General features: G+C 38.6%; 1 protein-coding gene across 1 annotated transcript in view; it reads left to right on the top strand.

Annotated features, from left to right (window-relative positions):
* The window catches only part of INPP5F (inositol polyphosphate-5-phosphatase F), a 105,123-nt gene extending 83,267 nt beyond the window's left edge, over nt 1–21,856 (top strand). Inside the window, exons 13-20 of the mRNA XM_032775597.2 lie at nt 463–591; nt 3,147–3,264; nt 5,343–5,541; nt 7,125–7,196; nt 7,375–7,448; nt 11,005–11,133; nt 11,930–12,017; nt 19,161–21,856. Coding sequence (XP_032631488.1) covers nt 463–591; nt 3,147–3,264; nt 5,343–5,541; nt 7,125–7,196; nt 7,375–7,448; nt 11,005–11,133; nt 11,930–12,017; nt 19,161–20,310 — 1,959 coding nt within the window. The 3' untranslated portion in view covers nt 20,311–21,856. The remainder of the gene's footprint in view (nt 1–462; nt 592–3,146; nt 3,265–5,342; nt 5,542–7,124; nt 7,197–7,374; nt 7,449–11,004; nt 11,134–11,929; nt 12,018–19,160) is intronic.
* The last annotated feature ends 1,112 nt before the right edge of the window (nt 21,857–22,968 follow it).

The raw sequence follows: 22,968 nt of genomic DNA, 5'->3' as shown, positions 1-22,968 counted from the left end.
AGCTGTTCCTTTGGTTCAGTGTAAGACCTCTGTATAGAAGCGGTCTTTCTCCTTTGTGCCTTTTGGCTTTCCTCATGGCGTGCTCAGAGGAGGAAAAACAAAAACATGTCCTATGGTTGGCTGCCTGCGGTAAAAATTAGGAGTTTTCTCTGCTTAGATCACTAAAAAAATAAACCTGGTAGCTTTTTGTGCTCAAAAAAATGTCACCTTTGAAGACAAACTAAATAGAATGAATATTTGATATCTGCAGATATTTAAGGATACAGCCTAAAAATTAAGGATGTTGTTTTTACAGTATAACCTTTGGTTCTGATTGTAAAATGAAATAAGTAAGAGAATTTAGTAAGTGGTGTTATTACTAAAATGATGTGTACCATGTTACTTTTTTCTTTCTTGAATTTATATAGTTTGAGAATGAATGTCACTTTGACCTTATCCACTAATAAATGTATCAAATTCCAGCTGAAAAAGTTGGGTGTGATGCCACCAGAACAGCCTTTGCCAATGAAATGCAACAGAATCTACCAGATAATGTGGGCAAACAATGGAGATTCCATAAGCAGACAGTATGCTGGAACAGCAGCTTTAAAGGTAAAAAGAAACAAGAAACAAAACCCAAAAAATAACCCCTCCCCAAACCAGCCAAACAAAAACATAGTGTAATGCGCACCTTGTTAAGTTTCATGATCTGAATTATTATGCAATATGCAGTGGGAGTCATTTAGTTGATTGGTTTTAAAAGATGCACATAAAAATGACACTAAAATCAGCTGAAGTTTGATTCCTTCTATACAATTCTTAGAGACCTGTGGACTCTTGGGGGATTTCTGCAGAATGACATTAGACAATTGGATAAACACTTTTTGGACCTATGGAGTGAATGTCTAGATTTGCCCAAGTGCCAGCATTCTTCAGCTCATGACACTGCTGTTGTTAAATAGCTCGACTCTGTTTTAAAGAGAAGAAAAGTGTAAGAATTGAATTAATATTGAAACTGAAGATCTCTTTTAACAACCTTTTGAGATACATTTCAGCAGAATACATTCATAGTATTTCAAAACACGTGTGCTGAAGAACTTGATAGATAGCAGATGATGATCTGCCTTTCTAGCTACCGTGGGAAGAATCAACCAGCTATCATTAAATAGTGGAAAAATAATCCATAAAATATTTGTTTTTTAATGTTGTAGGTGAACTTTAAATGCTATTTACCTGCCAAGACTAGAATTGAGGGTTCTGTACTTCTCACAGCTGTGACCCTTTCCTCTGGTAGAGACTGCTCCATTTATTTTTACAAGGGATCATTAAAGAGCTAAACAAATTACTCTTAATATACGCACACACTGGTGAAATTTTTCCAGTGCTCCCAGCCCCTAGTGTTGCAGGGCCTGTATTTTGTCAGCAGATTGCACTGTTATTAGACAATCTTTTGTAATTGTACGTGCCTCAGGGTAGGAATGGTCTTTATTTTTGTTTGCTACAGCACTTTGTAGTCACTTAACAAATTTAGTAAGGCTGCCTGGCTAGAGCCTTCATTGAATAAACTATTGATTTTGTTTTTTCCCTCCATCATATCTTTAATTTGTGCCTGTCAAGCAAATAGATTAAAGTACAAAGATTGGTTTGTTTTCAGTTTGTTTACACAAAGATACTTGTATTTTGACAGTCCAAGTTATTCACCTGGAAACCAATTTAAGCAATCTTCCAATGGATACATTTCTTAAAATTAAATACTCTTGAAACATATTTTTCTTTAACAATAACTGACCTGATTTTCAGAGGTGCAGCGCACCAGTAATTCCTGTTGGCTTTGTGGGAGCACAGCAGCTCTGAAAATCAGGGCACTCTTCTGCTAGGATCCTCTCATGAAGTAAGATCTAGGAATGACACTGGCAAAACCCTTTGCTCTAAAGAATTTTGACTCCTGATGTTGCAGGCCCTAGACAAGTCATCTGCTTACTGAGGAGCATGGTTATGAGGGCTGCTATTTGAAGATAGATGACTGACTGAAAGGGCGCTTATTGTTTCTCTGTGCATGGTGCTTGGCTTATATTAACAATAAAGCCAAAAGATTCTAAGCCTCCTTTTGAGCAGTGCCCAAAAAAAGAATCCTAGAATCATAGGACTGGAAGGCGCAGGCGTGGCTTTGTGTATTTTGCCGCCCCAAGCACGGCAGTCACGCGGCTTTAGGCGGCATGCCTGCAGGAGGTCCACTGGTAATGTGGATTCAGCAGCATGCCTGCAGGAGGTCCGCCGGTCCTGCGCCTTCAGTGTGCCTGCTGCCGAGTTGCCGCCGAAGTTGTGGGACTAGTGGACCTCCCACAGGCATGCTGCTGAAAGCTGCCTGACTGCTGCCCTCATGGCGACTGGCAGGCCAGCCCCCGTGGCTTGCCACCCTAGGCACGCGCTTGGCGTGTTGGTGCCTGGAGCTGGCCCTGGGAAGGTACTTCAAGGGGTCATCTAGTTCAGTCCCCTTCACTCATGGCAGGACTAAGTATTATCTAGACTATCCCTGACCGGTGTTTGTCTGATCTGCTCTTAAAAATCTCCAATGATGCAGAATGGTGCATGTCAAACAAGCCTGAAGAATAGTGATGTCTTTATTGATTGTAATTAAAAAAAATCCTATGTGACGTATCCGAATATTAACAGATTGGATAAATATTCAGGCTATTAATTTCTTTCTTTAGTCTCTCTTAAGACTTGAAATTTATTGTTGTGCATGTACAATCCATGCAATCTAAGTGCAACCTTGATTCATATTACTTTGAACTTGTGTCCGAGACATTTATTCTATGAATTGATAGAAATGATTTCGTGGCAGGTGTAATTTATGTTAAAATGCTATGGATCTGATTGTCAACAGCATTTTTTAAGATTCTCCAGATTCAAACATTTCTTGAACTATATTTGTAAATCTATTTTTATGTTTTGCAGGTAAAGGAAATACTCTATTATTCTTAATATATCTTTATTTTGTATATACAGAATAGCAACTTAAATTTAATTTCCTGAAATTTCACTCATTCAGTTATGCAGTATGTACACGAACCTCCAAAACAGCCTTTTGAGAACTGAGAGGGTTGTTATTCAGATACCACACACTTGGCTAATTAAATATTCAAAGGAGTGTTTCTTTGTAACAGGGTGACTTCACAAGAACTGGCGAAAGGAAACTGGCAGGAGTAATGAAAGATGGAGTCAATTCTGCAAATAGATACTACTTGAATCGCTTCAGGGATGCTTACAGGCAAGCAGTCATAGGTAAGGGAAAAGTATAAATATATTTTCAGCTGAATCATTTCACATTTGTCTGCTTTTGTGAATGTTTGTGCAAATATCTTGTCTTCCTGTGACTTGTGCTTTCAAAAAGGTATGCAAATATATGTTATCACAGTCTGTGTGTGACTTATACTTTATGCAACTTGGCTTAAGTGCATTGTAGTAGATGCCAGTTCACTCAGTAGGATTATATAGCCATAACCTCATTTTGTCTAGGTAACTTAAGATGTACTAACAGTTTGACTTTATCCATTTATCCTATTCGTACAATATAATTAGAATAAACTTTCTTCTTGGAAACTGTTTCTAGTAATCTTTGTTTTTTAAGAAACGGTTATAGCTAAATTTTTCTGAGCAAAATAACCTTGTTGATACTTCATTGTATGATATTAAGACAAGCTTATAATTAGGAGATGTTGAGTGACCATACAGTTCTTCAGATCCACCATACAGTATAACCTCGATTTTTATACATACCAACCTCCGAACAACCAATTATACAAACCAGTTTTTTCAATGGGGTTAAAAATCACATAATTTAAACAGGGGTGGTTCTGTTTTTTTCTGCTGTAATAAGCCTCTGTCCCAAATCTGGACCTTAGCGTCCAAAATCTGGGTGCTTAGCATGAACCTCCAAGCTTAATTACCAGCTTGGATCTTATCTCGCTGCTGCCAATCAGGATTCTGAGTACCTGATAAACTCTCTGGTCTCCCCAAACCTTTCCCTGGGGGACCCCCAAGACTCAGATGCCCTGAGCCTCCAATAAAGGGAAATAACCCACTTCCCTTCCTGCTCTTTACTTCCTCCCAGATTTTCCCGCCCTGGGGATACTAGGAGATTTCCCTGCTTCAATCCCTTGAAACACAAAACAGAGAGGACGATTTACCTTCCCCCCTCCTTCTTCTCCCCCCTCCCAGTCTTTCCCTGAGAGAGACAGTACTCCTGGCACAGAGATTCCTATCCCCTTGCCTTAACTAGGAAAAGAAAATCCAACAAGTTTTAAAAAGAAAGCTTTATATAAAAAAGAAAGAAAAAACACATGACATGATCACTGCATCAAGATGACATAACACAGGGCTATTGCTTAAAAGAAAATATGAATAATCAGCCTTATTCAAAAAGATATCCAATTTAAACATTCCAGCAACTCCACACATGTAAATACAAAATACAATATAAACCTATTGCTTTTCCTTTTGTACTCACAACTTGGGAACAGAAGGGTAGAAAGAAGCTTGGAGATAGAAAAAAAAAAAGCTCTTCCCTCATAGCCGAGAGAAACAAACAGACAGAACAAAGACAAAACACACCCAGAAGTTCCCTCCCTCACTTTGAAAAATCCGGTTTCCTGATTGGTCCTCTGGTCAGGTGTTTGGTTCCCTTTGTTAACCCTTTACAGGTAAGAGAAACATTAACCCTTAGCTATTTGTTTATGACAGCTGCCCCAAGCACAGCAGTCAGGCAGCCTTCGGCAGCACGGCTGCAGGCAGTCCACTGGTCACGCGGATTCGGCAGCGTTTCTGCTGATCTACTGGTCCCACACCTTCGGCATACCCACCGGCGAATTGCTACCGAAGCTGCGTGACTGCGCTGTCGAAGGCAGCCTGATTGCTGCCCTCACAGCAACCGGCAGGCTTCCACCCATGGCTTGCCGCCTCAGGCACGCGCTTGCCGCGGTGGTGCCTGGAGCCACCCCTGAACTTAAGTGATGTCTGTAAAGAACAAGTCAATATCCTTTCACATTCTGATGCCTTCAGTACATTGGAAATCACTTTGCAATGGTTTGGAGGACAAGAAGAAAGTGTCATACAACCTGCCACCTGTCATTTTGAGATGTTCAACTTTATGAACTTCTTAAATTTATGAACTCCTCAGTCCCAAATTAGCATGTAAAATAAGGGTTCTACTCTATTGTAACCCCCCAAGTTTTGGAGCATAAAGCTTATTCAAAGCCATGTGCTAAGGTGTTGAGAGACTGCTTCTGTATGTATTTCTCTAGTTATTTATCTCATTTATATTTGTCTGTTCCTCATATTTATCTTCTATATTTGCTGTCTAGATTTGATGCAAGGTATCCCTGTGACTGAGGATCTTTATTCCATATTTACAAAAGAGAAAGAACATGAAGCACTGCACAAGGAGACAGTGAGAAGCCATCAGGAACTGATCAGCCAGCTATTGCAAAGTTACATGAAACTACTCTTACCAGATGATGAAAAATTCCATGGTGGATGGGCACTTATTGATTGTGACCCAAGGTGTGCAGAACAAGATTACAATTTATTGATTTTCTGTTGGTCCTCTGCCAACATGGAGTCTTCCATAATTATTAAATTATACAATTATTAAATAATAACCTGTTAAATTACTTACATTTATTTGTAGCTTTGATAGTTGATACATCCATAATCTAAACATGTTGCAAATGAAGACTTTTAAAGAAAGTGACTATGTCCTCAGATAATGTGTATCCTACAAATCACTTTAAAATGTGATTTGTACTGAATGCAGGAGGGGATTAATATGGTGATGATTTCTTAAACATATTCTCTTAAGTACCCTAAGATAGGTGCATAATATAACTAGTTCTGGGAAACATCACCTGGCCATACAGCCATTCTTAGGCCTGGTCTACACTGGAGTGGGATTGATCTAAGTTACGCAACTTCAGCTACGTGAAGTTGATGTGCTTAGATCTATTTACTGTGGAATCTTCACTGCGGTTAGTCGATGGCTGACACTTTCCCATTGACTCTGCCTGCGCCTCTCGCCCTGGTAGAGTACCGGAGTCGACAGGAGAGTGCTCAGTGGTTGATTTATTGCGTCTAGAGTAGACGCGATAAATTGACCCACACTGGCTCGATCGCTGCTTGTCAATCCAGTGGGTAATGTAGACAAGCCCTAAGTTTCTTCGATTTTTAGGTGTGGCAGGCACCATAAAGAGAATTCTCGGCCATTTGTGGACATTGAGAGTAGGTATGTTAACCTTACTGCTTTCAAGCTGAGGTATGCTGCATATCTATAACTTGTAGTGTAATGGAGCTATATCTGATTAAGTGAATTTAAGATTTGTGAAAGCCTGATGTCCTGTTAACCACAGAGCAGGCACACAAGGACAGTAGGAATTCGGACTTCCATTGTGCCAATGTGCCTCAAACTTGTTCAGGTGAGGTGACCTATAAACATAAAAGGATGGTTCTGTCTCCTACTAGGTTAACTTTTAGCCTCTGAGACTGTCAGGAAAAAGTCAATTCAATTATGATACTTTTTTTGCTGTGAATAACTATCCCCTAGGAACTAAGCTGAATCTACAAAAGAAACTAACTTTGGACTGTCATAGCTTTGTTAAAAAAGCCATGAAACAGCAGTCTAACGTTTACAGATATGTGGACATGATTTATTGCTGACCTCAAGTTGAAAGCTTCCAATCCTTAGAAATGTCCAACGCTTTCACGTGGGAATGAACATTGCCTCTTCCACAGTCCCAGTTGCATGATCCTGCCGAACCCAACCAATTTGTAGCTTCCGCCAGGCAAATTTGTCTTGGTGTTATTGATGCACTTTATTTATATACCTCACAGAATATTTTGCTCTTCAAAATTATATTTGCATTGTGCTGGTGTATTTTTATTGAAAACCGTAACATGGACAGATATAAACACACAGCACATTATGCAGCAATTAAATCTATCCCATTCACAGTTATAATTACTTGAATTCCGTTTTTATTTTGGTATTGTGGTTATGTCTTTTTCTGTCTAAAACATAATGTCTGCAAAATGCCTATCATTTGCAGCTGTATCACTAAACAATTGTGTGTATTTGACTACTTGTTTTGTAGCCTCATTGATGCTACCCACAAAGATGTGGATGTTCTATTGCTGCTTTCGAACTCTTCCTACTATGTGGCATAGTAAGTCACTGTTTGTTTTTTCCCTTCATTCTTCATGTGCTGTATTCTGTTAATAAACATACCCTATTTATATGTAGAATCACTTTACTTTTAACAGCTTTGTGCTACACAATAATTGTTTTTTAGCTGTGAGTAAATAGATATCTAACTTTGGACATTGACTGTTTTCTCTGTCTAGTTATGATGATGAAGTTGACAAAGTAAATCAGTATCAAAGACTAAGCCTCGAAGCCTTGGAGAAAATAGAAATAGGTAAGAATTGAAAGACACTACACTTCTTTACATGCTATCCCTGTTCCTTGAAGGTATTCTCTTAAGTAGTGTTCCACACTTGTTGCCGAACAATGCTATGAGTACCAAAGCTATTTCCTCACTGTACAGTAGGTATCTCTAGATGGGGTCACAATTTCAAGGTAATTGCATCTATATATTTCCCCCCCATCCCCCACCACCCCTTCCTGTGGTCCTCTCCAGAATTGTCAAGTCAGGTCTCCAGTCATCAGCTGTCTTTGGGTAGGGCGCTTGTCTGCCCCCTTTTGATTGAGGGAGTTTTAAGGGTGCACAATTCCCTGTCTTCACTGTGATGTCCCTAACGAGCCAGTTTCACATTAATGTCTTGGATAATGGAGTGGAGAGTATGCTTATAAAATTTGTGGATAACACCAAGTTAGGTGGGGTTGCAAGCACTTTTGATTCTAATTCTCTCCTCTAAACGATCTGCACAAATTTGGAGAATTGATCTGAAATTAACTAGATGAAATTCAGTAATGGCAAGTGCAAAGTACTTCACTTAGGAAGGAAAAATCAAATGCACAGCTACAAATAGGAGTAACTAGCTAGATGGTAATATTGATTAAATGGATCTGGAGATCCAGCAGTGTGAATGAGTTAGCAGTGTGATGCAGTTGTGAAATACATTCTGGAGATTATTGACAGGAATGTTGTATGTTGGACACAGGAGGTAATTGTCCTACTCTACTTGGCACTGGTGAGGCCTCTTCTGGAGTACTATGTCCTGCTCTGGGCACCACACTTTAGGAAAGGTGTGGACAAGTTCAAAAGAAAGCCCAGAGGAGGGCAACAAAAATGATAAGAGGTTTAGAAAACCAGACTTATGAGGAAAGGTTAAAAAAAAATGGACATGTTTCGTCTTTAGAAAAGAAGGCTGAGAGGGGACTTAATAACAGTCTTCAGATACATTAAGGGCTGTTATAAAGAAGACTATGATTAATTGTTCTCCATGTCCATTGAAGATAGAGCAAGAAGTAATGGGCTTAATCTGCAGCATGGAGGATCTACGTTAGATATTAGGAAAAAAAATCTAATTATAAGGATAGTTAAGCTCTGGAATATGCTTCTCCTGAAATAGAATCTCCATCAATGAAGGATTTTAACAACAGATTGGACAAACACCTGTTAGGAATGGTCTTGTTATTACTTAGTCTTTCCTTGAGTGCAGAGGACTGGACTAGATGATCTCTTGAGGTCCCTTCTGGCCCTCCATTTTTATGATTCTATAATCCCCATCCCACAGTGTTACATAAAGCCTTAATATGCTCAGCACAAAATGGTCCCCACAGATAATGCATGCAGTTGCAATATCTGTCAGATGGTTTTTAAAACTTTCATGTAGTTAGGCCTCTAGCAGAAGTTTGCTGTCTCGCTGGTGGTGTATGATCAGACTGAGCATCCATTAAGTAGTTTTTCTCTTCCCTTTGCCCACCTTGGATTCTGTCAGATTACTTGCATTACTATTTGAAAAGGAAAATGGCAGTCTCTCCACTACTGGTCAGGATTTTAGATCATAACCTCTTTATTCCATACTCAGATTCCTCCGAGTTTACGATAATAGTCAATTCCAGGGTATACCTCTCTCTGTACCAGTTAGCTCACATAATAATGCATAGTAGAAAGGGAACAATTTTTGAGTACATGGTTTTCAAAGAAACTTTATTGAAATAAATTTAAGTATTGGCTTAATTTTATCAAATTATTACAGCAATTAGATGTCTGAACCAAATAAAAAACAAAATATATTCTATGGTCAGTTTCATCACGTGCTGAAAAGTTTCAAAGGTGTCATGATCTGTTTTGAGAGGACTGCTTGATTAGATGCGTTTCTGCAGAGTTTTCAGGTTCACGTTTGTGCTCTTGTATTCTCTCCTTCATAAGACCTGTGGTAAATAGCAGCGATACAATGGTTGCACTTCAAAAAGTCTCTTCTGTTTTGAATGATTTCAACAATTCAAGAGAGATTCCTTTTACTTAAAAGGGGAATATTGTTAAAATCATTTAGTTTTCTTTCAAAATGGGAGAAACTCTTTTTAAAGGTATTCATTGTAATTGGTAGGAACTACTCACAATTGGACATCTTCCAGAACTGTGCTCCATAGACATAATAATATCCATCCAGCTTTTTATTATTGTTCTTTTGCTTTTTGAAGTTGTTGGCTGAAAATGTAATCCCTGTCTCTAAGAGTTGGCCAGATTAGAGCACCAAGTAAACAGCTGCATGAGAATTTAGTTGGCTGCTAAAGGAAGTAATGTCTAAAGGATGGAATCCAGAGTTTCTAGTTATTGATGCCACTAGCCTAAATGTTATCTGTATTTTCACCATAGTTGCTGAGGTCTTTTTATATTGTTTCCCTGGAGAGAATGAAATCAGGAGGCATCATGTAGTAGGATAGATTCAGTCACCTTGACTTTAAGTCCTGTATTGTGCTCTTTTGCTTATTGTCATTTCGTCGCTTCATCTTCAGTGTGGAGGCAGATATACGATGTGAAGGAGATATATGAATGTTCTTTTGCACCAGTGACCTGACCAGCAATCTCATTCTTCATGGGGATGCTAGTTTCTGTTTATCGTGTTTCTGAGTTTCCTTTCTTTATATGAGCATATAATGTAATTTCTGTGAACTTTCATAGGCTCATATAATATGTACATCTCGGGAGGATGTTTTTCCAGAGCCTATTGTAAAATGTGGATCTGAAGAGTGAGATGGTTTGGAATGAGGCTCAATATTTGCAAGGTTTAATTGGAACTCTGGATAAAATGGCTTTGTTTTAGCCACATCTTTGCAAAGTCAGGGTTTAGCGTTGATGAACACAATGCAATACATTAAAATTCCTTACATTCTTACTGAAACCAGAGACTTGTATTCTTAAAGTGCTTGTTTTTGCTGAGTGACTTGGGATTGGGTTAAGTTTTTCTCTTCCCTTTCATACTCACTCGTATTCGTCCTAGAGATAGAGTAGCTAATGGATATTAAGACGAGAATTTGGTTCTAGGTGAAGATACTACACCTCTACCCCGATATAACACTGTCCTCGGGAACCAAAAAATCTTACTGCGTTATAGGTGAAACCACGTTATATCAAACTTGCATTGATCCGCCGGAGTTTGCAGCCCCCGTGCCCTCCCAGAGTGCTGCTTTACCATGGTTATATCCGAATTCGTGTTGTATCGGGTCGCATTATATCAGGGTAGAGGTGTATCTGGAATAATTTTTCTGGTAGAATGGTGGAAAAGCAGGTTTTCTATAGAGATAGAGATAACTTGCTGCTTTTCCACCATTCTATCTCTATAGAAAACCTTCTGCTTTTCCATCATTCTACCAGAAAAATTATTTCAGATAATATCTTTCCCTAGAACCAAATTCTCTTCTTTATATCCCAGAGATAGAGTAGCTAATGGATATTTATAATATATATGTATATTGGCTGATAATTTTGCAATATTTGTTCCACTAATTCATGAAAGAACACTCCTCGCCCTCCCCAAAATGTGGATGTCTGGCTTATTTCTCAGGTCCTGAACCCACCCTTTTTGGAAAGCCCAAGTTCTCTTGCATGAGGTTGCATTATAAATACAATGAAACAAGTGGATATTTTCATACTCTCAGAGCTGTGATGCGCAACCCTGAAGAAGATGGAAAAGGTAACAAATATACGTTTTCCATAACACATGATCATGTTCAATATACTAAAGGCTTATCTTTGATATAACCCTTTTAATCTATCAATTTCAGACCACTTTCCAAAGCAGGGTAAGTTTAATTATATTCCCATTTTTCAGGTGGAAAGAGAGAATGTGTCTTACAGTGGCTCACTGTGTGGATACTAAATTGTGATGGCACCTCACTTACTAAAAAATGGCAGGGTAAATTCAGATCTGATTAGCTTAAAACAGCAATTTTCCTTCTAGGGTCTGGACAGTGGCTGTCTGAGTTTGTTCTGCTATTCACGTTTAGGGTAGGATGAATGTTAAACAAGGTCACTGATGCTGATGAGTGTGAATTAAGTCAGTGTAATCCATGACTAAAGTCCCTGGTATTTTGTTTTACTTGGTTAACAGAACACTTATCAGCCAAAAATCTTACTTCCTACCCATAACTCCAAATTTGATGTCAATGAGAATTAAAATAAATATCCTCATCTGTCAATATCATCCATATACTTTCTCCTCTTCCCTCCCTAAATGGAGTAGTTACAGTAAAGATTTCTTTCTGAATGCTTTTCTAACCTATCAGTACCAGGACATGGGAAGGGAAGAGGATTGTCTACTCCCACTTTGAGCTTTACATCAGGAAATCACAACTTTTTAAAAAAAAAAATTGAGAGATTTAACACATTTAATTAATTGACAAACTGCCTCTAAAATTAGATTTATAAAATGTGGGATTTTAAAAAGTTTATATTTGGGAGAATCTGACAGTCTGCTAACTGGATTTCAGACACCCTACAGTGTATTGCAGAGATGCTGCGAATCACGAAGCAAGCTATGGGATTAGATGTGCCCATTATTGAGAAAAAGCTGGAGAGGTGAGTGAGTTTTTTTTTGTTTGTTTGTTTGTTTGAATCCTCAAAGCCACAATTTAAATAACTCTTTTTAGAGACACCAAGTTATTTCTGCATGGGATTCTCACAGCAACTGTGTCCCCATTTTAGCTACTATGCTAAGAATGACCTGATTTCTATACTGCTCTCAGCACCTACACTCTGTAAACATTTATCTAAGGATAGAATTTAAAATCGTTTCTCCCTGTCTGTGTTAGTGTATGGGACTGAACAAAGCCCATGAAAGTCAATGGAAAGATTTCCAGTGATTTCAGTGGAGTTGGGGTCTGGCCTTGTTTGTACACATGCATATAGCACTATCACTTTAAAAGTGAGACCGTCTTAGGAGCCATGAATTCTTGCTACACAAGGTCTTCCAAGATGGCAACTGCTTTTCTTTTAAGGACACTAGTTGAATATAAGACTGTGTTCATCTCTGATATCCCTTTTCAGGTGTCCTTTGTTATCTTATGTTTGAACACACACGTGTACTGTGTTCATATAGGTTGTCTTTAAAATGAAAGCCCCTCTTGAAGCTGGTGCCATGCTGTTTGTTCCTTAACAACTAAAAATAAGTAGTATTTTGCAATGTGTATTAAAACATCATTTGACCTTTCCCTTATTTTAATGCCCACTTTTCGGTCTAGAGTAGGAAAACTGCGTAGAGTAATGCAGGCATGGTTCTGTTCCCTGTCCCAGTATTCAGTGGTTCTGAAATGTGTTCAGTATTTTATATGCTATAAAACACAAGATAATATAAAAGGTAACCTTTATGGAACCACTCAGTATGGGTTGGGGAAGAGTCCTACTTCATCTCAGCAGACTGATGGGACATCTCTCATTGATGGCAAGGGACTAGACGTCACAAACTACAAAAGCTTGAAGGTACCTTAAAGTGACATGCTGAAATACTCTAAGGCATATGAGGGGCATTGAATGCTATATTCCCCTCTATTTTTAAAAAGATGTGGCACATGACCATTAGACACAATGTTTGTATCTGACAATTTAAGTTGAAATCTTGAAGAGCAATATCCTGGGAAGAAAACATTGCCACACTGTGTTCTGCATGAAACTCCTGAGAGAGAGCTATAATCTGTTGAAACCTCCTAGAAGCTACTCTGCAGGAATGAGGAGAAAGGTGTTTGTGTGAAGCTAGACTGTCAACATATGTATGTTGCTATATTGATTGGAAAAACTGCTTCTAAATTCATCTCAATTTTACAGAAATTTTAATCTGATAAACAAGAAACAATTTATGCTTACTCAGATAGACTTCATTAAAAATGCTATTAAGAGAGAGGGAATGGACTCTAAAATCAACTTTAGTATTTCTTCAAGGTGAATGATTTTTGTGTATGTGCTATTGGACCCTAAACTATCACTTAAGTGCTCTGTCAGTTTGATTTTTTTTTTCCTGGTGTCTAACATGTCTAGAAGATTCATGCATCCAATCTTACCGCCCTAAGACATGTTAAGGGCAAGAAGTTATACAGAAGTTATAATTCATGTCTCCTATCTATGAAAGAACTGTCAAAAATAATTAAATGATAGGACTCTAGTTTCATCATGCAAAAAAGGTCTTAGATAAATTTACTCTATATTGACATAATACTCAAGAACAGATATGGATATTGTATTAAAACAGCCAAGCTAAACAAGATAAATAGCTTTATTTTATAATAGATTGATGGATAGGATGAATTTAAATTTATTTCTAGGAAAGTCTATGCCTCTGAAGGCCTAGCAAAATAAACTTAAAACATAATTCATTAGAAAAGCAACATACTGTGTACCCAATAAACAATGGGAAAGTAGTTCTAAATTATCTCTGAAATATGGCTAATTGCTCCAGGCTGTTGATTCTGCATTGTTTGCTACCCACAACAAAGATAGTTGTGGTAAATTAGAAGAAAGTGCAGATACATAATGAAGCCAGTATACACTCAAGCTTAGTGAAGGTGGTGATGCAACATCAAGTGTAGTTAAATCAGTGATTTTTTTTTTATTTGGAAAAAGTTGATTTTACAGAATACCTAGAACCATTAAGAAGTTAAATGCAAGTGATTAACTTTGGGGTAACTTGATGGAAGATATTTTAAAAGCACAAATCAGAAAATTCAAGACTATTTTCATAGCAACCATAGCTGTTTCTCTTGCGTCTATGTAAAACTTTCATTACATAACCTTGTCTTTATCTCTCTTACAACATTTGCTAGAATTTCACTTGCTATGGAACCCATAAGTGTTGAATGTCCTGTGCGTGTGTTTAAAGTTTTAGCAGTATTGGAACAAACAGTCCTTGTAAATCATAGTTGTTATAAAAAGACAAAGGAGGGAAAAGACAAAGGATCATCTGAAATATTAAAGGCAAACAACAATTAAAATGGGGGTGGGGCACAAAAGCCCATAGATTATTGAGGTTCCCTTGGATCAACAAAAATAGACGACTAGAAGGTAGAGATTTTGCAAGGGAACAATTTCTTGCCTATGGGAGAAAATGTATAGAGCCCTCAAGAAGTGCCTGTGTGGTGTGTATTTCAGAGCAATTGGTAACTGGTGGAATAATTTAGTATCCATATTTGATATTTTTGGTTTTTTTTTATTACTTTTAGGATTTTTAATACAGATCTGTCCTGCCTGCCTGCCTCTGTGGCCTTAGTGCCAGAGAGCCTGCTGCAGCTGGTGTCACTGGACCCACGATCCTGCAGGGTGGGGGAGCACTGAGCACCCTAGTTTCCTGCTGATGCTGCAGGGCCCAATCCTGCTGGGGGGAGGGGGCTGATGTCACTGGGCCCAGTCCTGCACCACCCCATTTTTGCACAAACACACCCTCCGCTGACTCTATGCCCAGCACAGGTACCCCTCCTGCCTTGTCCTAGTTACAGCGCTAAGGATGTCAGAGGTCTGTGCTGATTGGTCCGCAAGTGGCCCTGGGTTGACAACCATTACTTTAGAGAATGACTGACATTTTTCTTCTCTGATTTATTCTTGTTCATTAAAAAGTTTATCTACATTTTCAAAAACCGCTAGTGATCTTAATTGCCCAATTTAAGATGCCTTAAAAGAACTTGAACACCAACCTTCTGAAAGTCAGACCTCTGTAAGGTATGTCCAGTTGAACACCCAAAATCATGAGTCACCCTGGAAGATGTGGACCTATATGCACACACCTGAGAGAAAAAGCAGTTTGTGTGTAGCTGCCAGGTATGTTGCACTGAACAGCCTACAGCGTTGAGGGTGTGATACCTGACCAATTTTCAGATACCTTATTTGAAGATCAGGAATTTCACCCTAGTTCCCAGCATATGGAAAACCTGAATATATGATAGGCCTAGTAAACTTCATAATGGCACAAAGAATGCTTGTATAAATCGGACATTTTATGGTCTAAGTGGAAATCTGTGTTTCTTGTCATTCTAGTGACTCTTTACCATTCATAGAATCAGAGAATATCAGGGTTGGAAGAGACCTCAGGAAGTCATCTTGTCCAGCCCCCTGCTCAAAGCAGGCCCAATCCCCAATTAAATCATCCCAGCCAGAGCTTTGTTAAGCCTGACCTTAAAAACCTCTAAGGAAGGAGATTCTACCACCTCCCTAGGTAACTCATTCCAGTGCTTCACTACCCTCCTAGTGAAAAAGTTTTTCCTAATATCCAACCTAAACCTCCCCCACTGCAACTTGAGACCCTTACTCCTTGTTCTGTCATCTGCTACCACTGAGAACAGTCTAGATCCATCCTTTTTGGAACCCCCTTTCAGGCAGTTGAAAGCAGCTATCAAATCCTCCCTCATTCTTCTCTTCTGCAGACCAAACAATCCCAGTTCCCTCAGCCTCTCCTCATAAGTCATGTGTTCCAGCCCTCTAATCATTTTTGTTGCCCTCCGCTGGACTCTCTCCAATTTTTCCACATCCTTCCTGTAGTATGGGGCCCAAAACTGGACACAGTACTCCAGATGAGGCCTCTCCAATGCCGAATAGAGGGGAATGATCATGTCCCTCAATCTGCTGGCAATGCCCCTATTTATACCGCCCAAAATGCTGTTAGCCTTCTTGGCAACAGAGGCACACTGTTGACTCATATCCAGCTTCTTGTCCACTGTAACCCCTAGGTCTTTTTCTGCAGAACTGCTGCCGAGCCACTCAGTCCCTAGTCTGTAGCAGTGCATGAGATTCTTCAAATTAATTGTAAAGCACTTTAAATATATGAAGTGAAGATTTTATTAAGGGTATCCCACATTTATATGTTGCAAAATGGATGGTATGGTAAATTGGGAAGGGGAATGTTGTCGGGTTGAGAATAAGTTTAAAAAATGATTTGTACTCTTGGGTGTTTAAAAATCTTTATTATGCTCCTGAAAAATACAAAGAGGTTTCATATCACCTGCTCACAGATGATGTTTCACCAAAGTTTCTTCATAAAGATTAGAGACGGAATGGGGGATGAAAAAATCCACTATGTAAGAGGTAGTGTTTTCTGAGGTCAGAATTCAGGTTCATTGCAGATAAGTCCTGCATTTAATAGACTTAAGATAATCTTGTTCCAGGATATTTCCACTTGGCGATGATGAGATACTGAAAAGTCTAAATGGCCAATATTTTTTTTGTTTGTATAGAATTAGTATCTAAACCAGATGCGTCAATATCTCTCACCAATCTGTTTTTTCTTCTTTACTAGTTTGTTAGTCTTGTATTGCCATCTTTATTTAGAAGGTAAATAGTTGAAGGATACTTGTAAATGGAAGTTGTTCTTGAGGTGTCATTACCCATATAATGAAACACTTTATCTTCTGTGCTATTGTTTTTACTGTTTTCTCAATTGACAAATTTCCATGTAGCTGTAAATATTTACTCATCTTTAAGAACTATATTTTTCTCATCAAGACAGTATGATGGAAACTGGAAGCTTACTGAGATGTTTCTCATCTGAAATGTCAGTACTTAGTATAATTTTGGAAGGGATATAAATGCTCATGCTTCAGGTGTAAGTGAGTCTTGTACTGAAGGAGTAAAGAAGACACTTGCCTATGGACAGGTTATTCTGTGATTATCTACTTCAGAGCAGAAGGAAGATAGATGGGTTGTGCTATTTCAGTTGCCTTCTTTTAGAGGTTCTGAGAGCACATCACTTGCATTGACTGTTAGAGTGTGGGTACTCCAACTTTTTTTTTTTTTTTTTTTTTTTTTTGCTAGGGAGCTGCAACTTGTTGAGTGTGTGGTAGAGAAATTCCCTCCTTAAGGATACAAGGAGTGAATAACAAAGAGGAAACTTATGTAGACATTTGTTTATATACCACCAGGACAGGAAGAGAAGGCTTCTTAGACCAATTCAGTGTTTATAAGCTGCAGAATACTGTAATCATAGGAGATGTTAATTATCAGATATCAGTGGGATTTCAAAGAAATCCAAACAGGCAACAGCAGCAACAAACTTCTGAAGTTATGTAGAAAATAACAGTGTGATCCAAAGTAGAAAAGGTGACACAGGGAGAAACTGATTGGATTTCGATGAATAACAGAGAAGCTCTGAGCAAATGACTACAGGCTACTTCCCACTCAGGCAGGAATGGGTACCCAGAACACGGGAATGTATGCATATTGTATTTCATGAAAGCAGATCACAGCAATTTTTAGAGTCCTCATATCCACAAGAAGTACAAGAAGGTGAAGAATTCTAAAGGATTTGCAAATTAAAACACAGCAGACAATAGTACTTCTGAAACAGAAGAATGAAAGAAAAAGCTAAAATGGTCCTAAGTAAAAGGTGATGGTGGATGGTAACGTATTGAGCAAGGGAGGGAGCATGTCTGCTGGGGTACCACAGATCAGTAGTAAGACTGGTTGTATTTAACATTTTGCTTAAAATCTAGAAGAATAGTAAGTAGTCTGTAATGAACCTTGCTGATGAGAATAAATGGGAGGGAAGTGCAAGTACTAATGAGGACAGAGAAATAAGAAAAGGACCTAGAAAATATGAACATGGACAGAAAATAAGAGATCTTTCTGGAAAAAATGCAAGCTAAGTCATTTGGATAGTTGGAAGGATTGAAACCATCTGTAACATGCTCAATGAAAAAGAAAATCGGAAAACAGCAATGATGGACAGCTAATTATATTGGAGTTTTTAATGTGAAATTGGCTCAAAAAAGAGGCCCCCCTTTTTCAGGAAAGTAATAATGCCATTCTGTAGCACTGGTTAAGCTGCACGTGGAATGTTTCATTCAGTTCCAGGAATCATATTACCATAAAGATATTGGCACATCATACTGAAAGTTCAGAAAGGAAAAAATAATCAAGGACAGAAGAGATTAATATAATACTCAAATAAATATGAATAGTTTGGCTAAGCAAGGGCAAACTGTCTGCAAATATTTGAAAGGTGTTAACACTAAGGAGGTAAATTATTTAGTGATAAATATAGTTGTAAGGAGGATAGAGTAAAAGTAGGAAAAGAAAATTTAGGCTAGATTCAGGAAAAAAAACCTGACAGTTGAAGAATCTAGGGTCTCCCATCAAGCGGGACTTTTCCATATATCCTATAGAATAATCCTACTTTGCCAGGGAGAGAGATCACCGAGTTCACCTGTTGTTACTGTCTGTTGTTTTCTCCTGTACTTCCTTTCCTGGTAATATTGTTGTTTACGTGTACTGTTTGCTAAAGCAGCAAACTTTATGAATATTGTTCTGTTACTTACATTTAGAGTGTCAGATGTGATGTCATTCTGTCATGAACAGAAGTCTATGTACTGATTTCAATCTGTGGTCATAAACTTGCCTGTAATAGGTGTGTTATTGAAATAGTCTTGGGTAAATTTAGTCTCTTCAGTAAATGTTTCCCTTTTTCCCTTGATTAATCCCAGTTATTTAAAGATCAGCAGAAAAACAATGACTTTCAAATCTTAAGGTTTTTTTGGTTTGGTCAGGTTATACTAAGTGAACAGTTCGTCATAATATCTCACTGGTCATTCTTTTGGAATGGTTCTAAAAATACATTTCATTTGCTTGTATCTGCATCTGTTCAAATATTAAAACAATATTAACTGGGATATTGTAAAACTTGTGATTTAGAAGTATGACTACTTGATTAACTGTACAAGAATAGACATTATTTTCTCTTTAATTTTTCAGGAAGAGCAGTAAACCTCATGAGGACATCATTGGCATTAGATCCCAGAATCGGGGATCCCTGGCCCAAGGCAAGAATTTCTTAATGAGCAAGTTTTCATCTCTTAATCAGAAAGTCAAACAAACCAAATCCAGTGTTAATATTGGCAGTCTTCGCAAGTTAGGGAATTTTACCAAGCCTGAAATGAAAGTCAATTTTTTAAAACCCAACTTGAAAGTTAATCCTTGGAAATCAGACAGTAGCCTTGAAACTCTGGAAAATCCAATGGCAGATACTAAAATTCATGCTGAATCTGATATTGAAATATCAGATAATGACTCTTTTCATTCTGATGACTTTCTGACAAATTCTAAATCTGATGAGGACCATCAGTTAACTGGCTCTTTAGAGAATGTGGGACAGATAGACTATGTTTTGCCTAGCTGTGGTATCATTGCATCAGCTCCTCGACTGGGTAGTCGGTCCCAGTCTATAAATAGCACTGACATCAACATTAGCATTCACATTCCTTCAGAGATCCATGTTACCCAGGCTAGCAGGCCTGAGTGTGAAGACAGACCTATGCAGGGAAATCCTTTTGCTGACAATGTGGCGATGGAGTTCATTAAACCCATTGATGCATACTGCCACAGATTTGTACAAGATGCTCAAAACAAGATGACAGAAGCTTCAGTGGCAGAGACTGCTCCTCAAAAACCCTGCCAAGGAGTAGATCAAACCAGCAATAATGCTTTTCAGAAAACAGAAACCTGGTCTGAAACAAACAGAGACATCCCTTCAAGGCCATCTAAATTGGATGTATCATTTTCTGAGTCGAGTTCTCAGTTCTTAGCTGTTGAGGAAGTTTCCACCAATAGATCTCATAAGAGCCCAGGATCTGCATCCAGTATTCTTGAAGCTGAGACAGGACTTCATATGACTCCCTCTCCAGCAGATAGTAACAGCAGCAGAGCAGTCTCCCCCTTTGCTAAGATCCGCAGTTCTATGGTCCAAGTTGCTAATATTACACAAGCTGGATTGACCCAAGGGATAAACTTTGCAGTGGCAAAGGTGCAGAAGAGCCCAGCAGACCCAGAGGCTGTAAATGAAGTCCAACAAAATGAACTGATGGAAATGTTCACACAGTGCCAGACCCGAATTATTCAGATTTAGTTGCTAACTTAGAAAATACTCTTGTTGTGGCTTGTACATATTCTTAAATTCATACTGGAAGACCCATGTAACGTGAATTGCCACTGAACACTGGGATAAAATATCAATAATTATGTTTACAGAAAGTGTTTTTGATGCAAGTTGATTTTGGTTCTGAATAGGTTTCAGAATTCCCTCAAGCAGCCGAGATGATAGAAAGACATACCATACTGAACAGGTAGCCTATACACTGGTATTTAGTAAGCACGCTGTTCATTTTAAATAGATTGCAGAGTTATCTTTTTGAGACAAATTTTGTAGGTCTTCTGATTTGTGTAGAATATTTATAGTAAAAGGAGCTGGTACTGCACTTCTTTTGTTACCTTGCTAATCTTGCACTGCACCAGCAACATATTTTACTGACAAATTACATTTATTCTATTTATTTTTGAACTAGTTTTTTTTACTTAAATTTTTGTGTGTGGTGTCCACTGAATTCTCGACACATTCCTCAGGAAATGGTGTCTTTGCAATGGAAATTGGTAAATTTTGCTATACATATAGTTACATTAACTAGAAGTTTAGACTTTTCCCTACCACCACTCTTGTCTGTCCTACCTCAATTAAAGGATAAGACAGGCTGCAAGAATCCGTAATATCTAATTGCTTGAAGTGCAACTTCTTAAAGTTTGTGTGGGGGTTTTGTGTAAAATCAATGGGAACTAATGTTCTTTTAATTATCTTGCTGGTGTTAAAGTTATCCGTTTCCCCATTCTGTTCTACTAAACAGACTGCTCTATGATTTTTGTCCCCTGAATAAGGTAAAACATCCAGAACTAAGTGCTTAGTGTATCAGGGTAAATCCTGATGTTCTGTTCATTTGATTAGAAAATTTAACTGTCCTTTAGCCAAAAGCGGCAAGGATTAAACTAGCAAACCATAGAAGGAAAGTGTGCGCATTCATGAGGCTAGTCTGGTGATTTTTAAAATCAGATCATAGTAACACGTATCAAAATAGTTAATTTAGTTTTAAACCAACTCAACCTTTGTGATATTCACATGGATGAGGCTGAACTTATACTTGTGCAGGGCACTGGGTACCAATAAATGTATGTGTAAGGAATTAAATCTTTAGATTCTTGATTTTTCCCAGAACTGGCCTTCCAACACTGTTCTGTTGTAGGATGTCATCTCTAGAAACTATAGCATAAAGCAGGATCTCGCGATCCAGTGGTTCATAACGATAACCACTACTATCATAGAGCCAGTGCCTCTGTGTTTAGTACATGTACTGTAGATAGATCCCATGTGGTGTGCTAAGCAATTAACAAGTGTCATGATGGTAGCAGGGTATCTTAGAACCTCTCTGATGTAACCGAAGTAATTATTGTCTGGACTTTGATAAATAATTTCAACTGTGTTATTTATTTGTTTTATTACAGTGATGCAGTTTGTTTTGTGGCGTGTGTCTATATACATTTGTGACTATATTTAAAAATAAAATACATTGTATTTCAAGGTGAGGAATGAACATGAGAAATATTTTAATTAAAAAAAAATTAAAGAACCCAAAGAGGCTTTCTGGTTCTTAATATGTGAAAGGATATTGGACTTTAGTTCAAGTTTCAAACCAAAGGAGCCATCTTACCATTTTGGCCCAGGATCAAGGAAGGCAGTGTTTTATGCCTCGTTTCATCTCCTTTTCCTGAACTGTACTGTCTGTTCCTTGGCTTCCAGGTTTTAGTCCTGTAAGTGCTTTCAGTAAGATGTCTAAAAAACCCTAACTGCTTCACCACGGGGAGGAGTGGTGGATTCTCCATCTCCTTGAAAATATGCTTGAGCCAAACAAGTTACTAGGCTCAACACAGGAGTAACTGGACGCTATTCTCTAGCCCAGTGGTCCCCAATCTTTTTCGTCTGGTGGGTGCCAGATGACGAGCCATGGAGGACCGTGGCAGAGGACAAGCATCTGCCAAAATGCCACTGAAAAGTGGCAACGTCAATAGGCGTTGCTGCTGAAATACCGCCGACAAGCAGCGTCATCCAGAGGTGTTGCTGCCAAAATGCTGCTGAAAATGGCAGCATTTCAGCAGCGATGCCACTGGATGCCACTGCTTATCAGCAGCATTTTGGCCGATGCTCGTCTGCTGGCCAGTACGCGGGCACACTTAGACGCCCCGTGAGCGCCATGATGCTTGCGGACACAGCGTTGGGGACCCCTGCTCTAGCCTATGTTATACAGGTCAGATCATGAATCATCAGTTACTCTGCCTGTCAAGGTTCTAAATTTTCCTGCAACATCTGAAAAAATCAGTAACATTGCAAGCAATGCAAGGAGTGCAGGATGCCTGCAGGATGCCATGCTATGGCCTTGGTACAAAGCGAAGGAGGAACTAATTTACAAATAGTGACACACCCAATAACAACTGTGTGTGTTTAATGTGTGTAGTAAGAGACGAAGCATTGCCACCCATGTTAGACAGAATGAACTTGTGAAATTTGGAGGGATCAATAAGCTTCTGATGCTTATGTGTATAAAGAGCAGATGCATATTTAGAGTTTGGAAGGGCCGGGGAAGGAGTGAAACACTGAAGATCTGTTGTTCATCAGGGTTTTCCCCTTTTAGAAGACTTGTATATTACTCATGACTTAACTTTTCAAAGTGCTTTGTGCAAACAG

The sequence above is a fragment of the Chelonoidis abingdonii genome, chromosome 15, assembly GCF_003597395.2.
Source record: "Chelonoidis abingdonii isolate Lonesome George chromosome 15, CheloAbing_2.0, whole genome shotgun sequence".
NCBI classification, from domain to species: Eukaryota; Metazoa; Chordata; order Testudines; family Testudinidae; genus Chelonoidis; species Chelonoidis abingdonii.
This window is presented reverse-complemented; position numbering and strand designations above follow the sequence as displayed.